Source organism: Marmota flaviventris, chromosome 3 (assembly GCF_047511675.1).
Source record: "Marmota flaviventris isolate mMarFla1 chromosome 3, mMarFla1.hap1, whole genome shotgun sequence".
Taxonomy (NCBI): domain Eukaryota; kingdom Metazoa; phylum Chordata; class Mammalia; order Rodentia; family Sciuridae; genus Marmota; species Marmota flaviventris.
The window spans coordinates 67,675,678-67,684,192 of NC_092500.1; the positions used below are offsets into that span (position 1 = coordinate 67,675,678).

At 48.4% G+C, this 8,515-nt stretch overlaps 1 protein-coding gene across 1 annotated transcript; it reads left to right on the forward strand.

Moving 5' to 3' along the window:
* The first annotated feature begins 702 nt into the window (after nucleotides 1–702).
* Nucleotides 703–8,515, forward strand: Rnd1 (Rho family GTPase 1). Its single transcript, XM_027949975.2, has 5 exons — nucleotides 703–911; nucleotides 1,638–1,725; nucleotides 4,330–4,439; nucleotides 5,301–5,435; nucleotides 7,555–8,515. Exons 1-5 carry the CDS (start codon nucleotides 792–794, stop codon nucleotides 7,798–7,800), a joined length of 699 nt encoding a protein of 232 aa, XP_027805776.1. The 5' UTR covers nucleotides 703–791; the 3' UTR covers nucleotides 7,801–8,515.

Consider the following 8,515-nt stretch of genomic DNA (forward strand, 5'->3'; position numbering starts at 1 on the left):
TGTTTTGTTCTCTTCCTGTGCTTCACCCCCCACTTGCAGATTCCCTCATTCTCTCTGCCAATCTCTGGTTCAAAAACTGTATGTTTGTTCATTTTGTGAAGGTGATTCCTGAGGGAGAGACTTTAAAAGAGGTACAGCAAGAGAGATTTTAAAAGGGTATCTTCAGAAGAGACTTTAAAAGGGGTACCGTAGGAGCTGATATTGGGAGGCAAAGCCAGAAGTGGGAAGTGGTTTGGATAGGAATTAGATGAAAACAAAGGAGTCAGAGATCTCTGGGGCCATCCCGTCCCTCCCCAATCCCAGGTGCTGCTTGTCCATAATTTAGGCAAGTCCTGTTTTCCTCTTGGGACAGTCCCTAAAACTCCATTTTGACTTCACCTTCTGTTTCCATGACTAGCTTATGTTTTTGTTATCTGGTGGATACTCCAAGATTATTTCATTTTGCTTCAATTCCTCTCCTCCCTCCTAATACAAATACAAAACAGCGTGGGAATCCCCTTTCAAGAGGAAGCAATGGTGCAGCTTTAAGAGAAAGGGGAGGGAGGAAGAGGGCGCTGACTCAGATCCTCTTACCATTGGATGCTGCAGGGGATCCCACCCCAAGGATTGGCTTCAACAGAGTCCGCCTCCTCTTGTGATTGGCTCAACCAGACAGATATAAGGGCACTGTGCCGCTCTCCTCCTCAGTTGGAGGGAGGCAGGGAATTCAGCTGAGCTGGTGGGCTGGGGCACACCTGGCGCAACCCGCTCCTTTCTGAATCCCGAGTCCAAGTCCCTCGGAGGCTGCAATTATGAAGGAGAGACGGGCACCCCAGCCAGTGGTGGTCAGATGTAAGCTCGTGCTGGTGGGAGATGTGCAGTGTGGGAAGACAGCGATGTTACAGGTGCTAGCGAAGGACTGCTACCCGGAGGTGAGCTGCCCGTCGCCCAGCCTTTCTCCCTGCTCGCCCGCCCGGGGTCGATTCCCACCTGCCCAGGAGAGCCGGCTTCCCCACCCCCAGCCTGCCCCACCCTCAGCTGCTCTCTGGCTGGAGGATTGCCCTGCCTTGGCTTCCCCTGAGACCTGTCCCATTTCTGCCGCCCCGCCGGCTCCTCTTCACCTCTTCACCTATTACATCCCCTCTTTTCTTTCGTCCCTGGAGGCACTGGAGAGTCTGGGGTTTCTTCTTAGGTAATACCTGCCCACACCCTCACTGGCTCCTCAAAGGTTCCATGAGTATGGCTGCAGGCAGAATTCTGTTGCCCTTTTTTGCTGTTCACCTGGGCCAAAAGGCTTGAGGGGAGAATACTGAGGTCAGAATTGGCTTATGGTTCTGAAATTGGGAGAGAAATCTGGGAGGAGTGTGTGTGTGTGTGTGTGTGTAACCATCTAGGATATGGGGAGGGGGGCTTGCCCCTGGCTAGGGAAGGGGGCTGTGGTCATCCCTTGTATAGACCCAAGTGCCTGTGCCTCTATAGTCCTTTTCCTTCTGTCCCATGTGTTCCATCCTGCCCCATGTATCCCCTCCTCTGGCTCCTTATCCCCTGACACTTTAGTGTCTCAGAGGGTGGTGAGTGGCTTCTCCTGTAACCAGCACTAATTGGAGGGCTCTGAGGACAGAAGTGTCCAGATGTGAATGCTTCCTCTCTTCTCACAGACCTATGTGCCTACTGTGTTTGAGAATTACACAGCTTGTTTGGAGACAGAGGAACAGAGAGTGGAGCTTAGTCTCTGGGATACATCAGGTAAGGCTATGGTCCCAAATGTCCCTTTCCCACTTCCACTGGTAGTCTGCTGTATGTCTTTTAAAAATTATTTTCCCATTTGGTGGGGAGGAGAATAGGGAGCTGGAAATTCCTTGATTGGGAGTGGGAGCCATTGGTAAACTCAGTGGAATTGTCCAGGGATGCAGAGTGGATAAACCCCAGAAACCGCCAAGTTCTCTGGGTCTAGTTCTATCTTTCAGAGGCTGGGATGGTGAGGTGAAGTGGCCCATGAATACTCCTGGGGGTAGCAGGCAGGGCTTCTCCATTTCCACTCCCTGCTGCCCAACACACACACACACACACACCTACACTGCTCATCCTTGCACACAGCCTTTAGTTCCCCAGAGCAAAGTTGAATCAGTCAGGAGGCAGTTCTGCTGGAGGATGTTGGTGGGGCAGGGAGACAAGCCTGCTTTGGGGTGAATATTGCCCAGACTCAGTTTTCTCTCTTGCATTCCATCTTGGGCCACTGCTCAGCCTGCCGCAGCTCAGCTCCACTCGTCACACTACTGCAGCTTGGGGATGAAGTGATGCATCATCGATGTTTTGGAGGGTGGGGGAGATGGCTTAATCTAGGGCATGGTCATGTTGTGAATAGTGGTCTTCAGGGTGAAGGCTCTGACTATTTAACCTGTTCTGGGGTGAAGTAGAAAATGCACTGTCTTTTGAAAATGGGAAACAATGTTTTCCCAGGCTCTCAACCCCAATCCTTTAGTGTTGGGCTATCCTTTGCTTTGATTCTGAATCCTTCTCATTTTCTCTTTACCCCCAATCTTTTTTTAATAGACTGGCTCACAGTCAAAATAAGGAGTAGAATTCAGCAAAGAAAGAAAATAAAATCCACTCCGATGCATATTCAGGCTGAGTTTAAAGAGGAACTGTAAATCACTAGGGGTTTCCTATTATCTGTAAAAAGAATGCCGCCCTACTCCTCCAAAAGCTGTTGTTCTCATGCTCCAATTTTGAGGTCTGAAAAGATTGGAGGTGGGAAGATGGGTATAAAGAAAATGAGACTCTCTTTTTTTCCCAAACAAAAATTCCTCAAGCTTGTATGCTTTCCTCGGTTGCAGTGCCAGGGGCGGGGAGGCAGGGTTTGGATTATCCTGGTCTGTGCTACGCTGGCCTGGATCGGACTGGAATGCAGCTTGGCTGCATGATGTATGGTTTTTATTCTGCTGTACCCTCTCACCTCCCAGTCTTCTCAGAACCTTGCTGCAGCTCATCTCTTTTCACCACTACCGCCCAAAAATCATCTCTCCCGCTCCCTGCTCCTGCCCGCCCCCCCCCCCCCCGCCCCCTAGTCAGAATGCAGCCCTTGAATCCCCATCCAGATAATGGAAAATCAGCAAATGTGGTCTCTATATCCTGTGTTGCACTCCTGTCCTAGTATTTCTAAAAGGATGAAGGTTATCAGTCCTCCTCAGACTCCCTCCTTCAAATGAGGTTTCCATAAGAAAAGGAGGAAGTGATGTTAATGTGTGGAATGGGGCTTCCACACATTAGGACCAGGGTAACCTGTTCCCATTATTCATTTGCTGGTCTTAGGGGAGGGGGATCGCTTGAGCCAAAATGGAGACCTCCTCCCCTCCCCCTTCCCTGTGCTGCAGTGCTCCCTTTCCTCAGTGCTGCGGTGGTCAGACCCCCACCTCAGAAAGGGACAGGTTGGATTGCTGAAGGAGCAGGCAGCTATCCTAACTCCCCCTTACTTATTTTTTTTAATGACCAACTCCCCCCACCCCAGCTTGGATTTCCCCCCAGTTTCCATGGCGATTGTGGTGCAGGGAGAGGGGCTGCTTGCTATTCTGAGCACGGATTGTCTGGGTTCCAAATCCGCTACTGTTCCTTCCCCAGGGTGGAGGAGGGCAGGCTCAGCTCCTAGCTTTCACCCCTATCACACCCCTGGGTCTGCGTTGCCTACTCCATCCAATGAAGGACCCTTGCTCTAGCCTCTAAGTGCCCAGCTATTAGTGCTGCTGTCTTTGAGAGTGCTTCCCTCTTCGGAGCCAGGGGTTAGAACTTTCCTTTTACCCTTTGCAATATAAGTTGATTTGGGTGGGTGGGGGTGTGGGGTGCTGAATCCTTGATGCTCTCCCCAGTCCAACTCTTAGAGTTCTGACCCCATGGCAAAATAATAGGGCAGCCAGTTATATAACAGGCTGGTTTTTTTTTTTTTTTTCCTCTTCACTGAGGAGACCCTGGGGCAGAGGAAGGGAGCACAGGTTGGGCAGCAAGCAGACTCCCAAGGAGAACTTAAACAAACCCTGATCCTCCTGCAAGGGTTGGCAGCATCTTTTGGGACTCAGAAAACTAATAGACCTTAAATAAAGCCCACTGTAGGAGATGCACACAGAGTCAAATTATATTTCAATCCCTTTTATTTTGCCCTCTTTCAGTTTTTTAAGACTAAGGAAGATAATAGTCTTACAGAGCCTTCTGGGTTGGGTCCCAAGCTTCCAGGCAGCATGCCTGGGAGATGGGTGGAACCTAAGGGATCAAAAATGGTATTCCCAGAGCCCTTGGGCTAAGGCCTATAGGGAGGGAAAATGCCATGGTTCACTATCAGCCCTTTCTCCCCTATGCCAGGATCTCCCTACTATGACAATGTCCGCCCACTCTGCTACAGCGACTCAGATGCAGTATTACTATGCTTTGACATCAGCCGTCCAGAGACAGTGGACAGTGCACTCAAGAAGGTAAGGAAGATAAACTACAACCTTGAACTCAGCAAGAGTATTAGAACCCTCGGGACCTTGTCTTCTATTTTTATGTACCATACCATCAAGAAACAGGCCAGGAAAGGCAGAGATTTGCCCGGGCCACACCATTAGCTACAACTCTGTAACTAGAACCTAGGTCTCCTTACCCCTCTACCTTCTGACCATTCAACTATCCCATATGGCTTTTCTAGAAGTCCAGCAAGGGGAGGGTGGTGTTGAAGATTCTGGAAATGAAAGACTGACAGAGAATTTTCGGATGATGTGATTTGAGGGTTGGGGATGGGACGTTTTGGAGGTAGATTCTATAGACCCTTGTCCACTAAGACAGGTGGTTCTGAGCTGAAGTGCTGACAGGAAATGCCTGTGTCTGGGTGGCAAGATATGCCTATACTGAGGAGTCCCAGGAAACCTTATGGAACTAGCCTAGTTTCCCAGAAGACTCTGTGATTATGTCCTTCCCTTGGGAAGAGATTGGTTGTCTTTCACCTGCTATTCTTGACTTATGAGGCCCTTTGGGTTTTGGGGGGTAGATCCATGTCCTCTTTGCTTGGCAGGGAGTAGGAGGAGACTGGCCCCTGTGTTCTTCTTGGTGACTGGATTGTTGAGTGAAGGGACAGGCTCTTGGGTCAGCACTCTGGTGCCACCAAAGGCCTCATGGGCAGAAAGATGATGTAATTAGTGCAGCAGAGATGCTGTGAGTCAGAGGGAGAACTGGGTTGGTGATAATCTGAGTGGTGTGTGTGTGGTGTTGCCAACTAGGCTTCTTCCAGTATCTATCACTGACTCTCCTTCCTTCCTTCCCTCTTCCTCTTCCCTTCTTCTCACTTGGTGCCTCAGTGGAGGACAGAAATCTTAGATTATTGTCCCAGCACCCGTGTTTTGCTTATTGGCTGCAAGACAGACCTGAGAACAGACCTGAGTACACTGATGGAGCTGTCTCACCAGAAGCAGGCACCTATCTCTTATGAGCAGGTATGTGTATATATGTGTGTGCGTGTGCACGAGTGTGCATGCTGGAGGGTGGGTGGAGAAGGCCACAGGCAGAGGCCTTGATACATGGCCTTTGCTCAAAGTTTCTTGCCATGGCAAGAGGGAATTGGTGTTAGGGGCTTTATCTATAGTTAGCAAATTAATCATTTGGATGGTGTGTTGAGTACCTACCTGTTTACCCAGATGTATGCTCTAGGTGAGTAGATAAACAATTCATGAGGGTTTTTTTTAAAACAATACCTTTATTTTGTTTTATTTATTTTTATGTGGTGCTGGGGATCGAACCCAGTGCCTCACATATGCCAGACGAGTGTGCTACCACTGAGCCACAACCCCAGCCCCATGTGAGGTTTTTTTTTTTTAATTTTTTAGTTGTGGATGGACTTTTATTTTATTTATTTATTTATAGGTGGCACTGAGAATCAGACCCAGTGCCTCACACATGCCAGGTGAGCACTCTACCCTGAGCCACAACTCCAGCCCCCGTTGTGGGTTTTTAAGATTGTTTTCTGTAGACCACTTGCAGTGGAATCATTAGAGCTGCCTAACTGGGTGCAGTGACACAAGCCTGTAATCTCAGCTACTTTGGAGGCTGAGGCAGGAGGATCATCAAGTTCCAGGCCAGCCTGGGCAACTTAGATCTTGTCTCAAAATAAAAATTAAAAAGGGCGGGGAATGAAGTTCAGTGGTGGAGGGCCCCCAAGTTCAATCCCCAGTACCATGCAGGAAAAAAAAATCATTAGAGGTCCTTGTTAGAATCTTTTTTTTTTTTTTTTTTTAATATTTATTTTTTAGTTCTCGGCGGACACAACATCTTTGTTTGTATGTGGTGCTGAGGATCGAACCTGGGCCACACACATGCCAGGCGAGCGCGCTACCCCTTGAGCCACATCCCCAGCCCCCTTGTTAGAATCTTGAATTCTTGTCTCCCTACCTGTAAAATCACTTTGGAAGCTGAGCAGGTGGCTCACAGCTGTAATCCCAGCAACTCGGGAGGCGGAGGCAGGAGGATCAAAGCCAGCTTCAGCAATTTAGCAAGGTGCTAAGCAACTCAGTGAGACCCTGTCTCTAATAAAATACAAAATAGGATTAGGGATGTGGCTCAGTGGTCCAGTGGTACCAAAAAAAAAATCCCTTTGGGAGAAAGACATGAAAATCTACATTTTTAATGAGAATCCTGGATAATTTCTAACACACAGAATCATTTCTTTTAAGCCAGTGTTTCTCATTAGAGTCATCTGGGAGAGCTCTTAAAAATATTAATGCTAGCTGGGCACAGTGCTGCACGCCTGTAATCCCAGTGACTCAGGAGGCTGAGATAAGAAAATCACAAGTTCAAAGCCAGCCTCAGCAATTTAGGGAGACTCTAGCAACTTAGACCATGTCTCAAAATTAAAAATAAATAAATAAATTAAAAGGGCTAGGGATGTAGTTCAGTAGTTAAGCATCTCTATGTTCAATCTATGGTATCCCCAAAAATATACACACACACACACACACATACATACATACATACATACATACATACATAGTAATGCTGGGATTGGGGATAGCTCAGTGATACAGCATGTGCTTTATATGCATGAGGCCCTGGTTTAGATTCCTAACACCACACAAATGACAAACAAAAACCAAATGCCTATACACTATCCCCCCAAATTCTTATTTACTTGCTCTACGATCACTATAGTTTTAAAAGTGTTTCAGGTGATTCTAATGTGCAGTCAGGCTTCACTTGCACAAAATAACCGGCTTAGGAGTTAGAGTTGTAGCTCCATGGTAGAGTGCTTGCCTAGTACATGTGATGCACTGGATCCAATCCTCAGTACCACCAATAAATAAATTAATTAAATAAAGGCATTGTGTCCATCTACAACTAAATATATATATGTATATATAAAATAATAATATAAAATATAAATATATGTAAATAATTTATTTTATATATATATATATATAAATAAAATAACCCACTTAGGCTGGTGGTAGGAGACTGGCAGTGGGGTGCCATCTGGAATAATCCTAGGAGTAGCACTTAGAAGTTCACATGTTTACCAACCATTTTGGACTACTGTATTAATGACTTCACCCCCTCCCTCAGGGATGTGCAATAGCCAAGCAGCTGGGTGCAGAAATCTATCTGGAAGGCTCAGCTTTCACCTCAGAGAAGAGTGTCCACAGCATCTTTCGGATGGCATCCATGGTGTGTTTGAACAAGCCTAACCCAGTGCCCCCGAAGAGCCCTGTCAGAAGCCTCTCCAAGCGACTACTCCACCTCCCCAGTCGCTCTGAACTCATCTCTTCTACCTTCAAGAAGGAAAAGGCCAAAAGCTGTTCCATTATGTGAAGTGGGAGTTGGGAGGGGAGATAACCCCCCACTTCCTCCCTTAGGGTGCAGAGGCACGGGGAGAGGGAGGATGAGACAATTTAGGACACTGGACATGAGTTTTCAGATGGCCACCGTGAGGGCTTGGAAGGAGACAGGAATGGTATGAGGATGGAGCCAGGCCTGGCATGAGGACCTGACATTGAGCAAGAACCATCACACCCCAAGCCAGGCACTAGGTTTGGAGGGGGCAGCTGCCCCAGTGCCCCTCACTCCAGAGGAAGGAAAGGTGTGGGGGAGTGGGGGGGCATGTTGGCCTCATGGGCTTGGGGGCCTACAGGAGCCTCACCTTCAGCATCATGCCTGTTCCACACAGTATTTCCATGCAGGCTGGGGGATGGGAGGGGTCCCTGAGCCGTTCTCTTCCCCTCTAAGCAGGTGGCAGAGGAATGGAGAGTGGGGAAGCCAAGAGACAGCTCCCTTGGGAGCTTAGCCCAGGTGCTTTGCAATGAAATCAGAGGGGCAGGGGCTGGTCAGAGCTGATGAGAAGGAAACCTCATCTTTACATAGCCTCATGAAGAGGTGACATCATACATTCACATGCTTCTCACCTAAGTCCCCAGGGTCCAAGGGAGAAGCCCCAGACCCCCTTCTCTTGCAGAGTGTGGGGGTGGTGGTGCTGCAGGGGCAGGGCCGGGTGGGGGTCACCAGACTTTTCCTGCTCTTAGGGCAGTAC

What these genes read in the sequence shown, in the direction of transcription:
- Rnd1 (XM_027949975.2), top strand. Translation starts at nt 792, where the DNA reads ATGAAGGAGAGACGGGCACCCCAGCCAGTGGTGGTCAGATGTAAGCTC. An exon ending in TGGACAGTGCACTCAAGAAG is followed by an intron (nt 4,440 to 5,300) that starts GTAAGGAAGATA and finishes TTGGTGCCTCAG; the next exon opens with TGGAGGACAGAAATCTTAGA. An exon ending in CACCTATCTCTTATGAGCAG is followed by an intron (nt 5,436 to 7,554) that starts GTATGTGTATAT and finishes CCCCTCCCTCAG; the next exon opens with GGATGTGCAATAGCCAAGCA.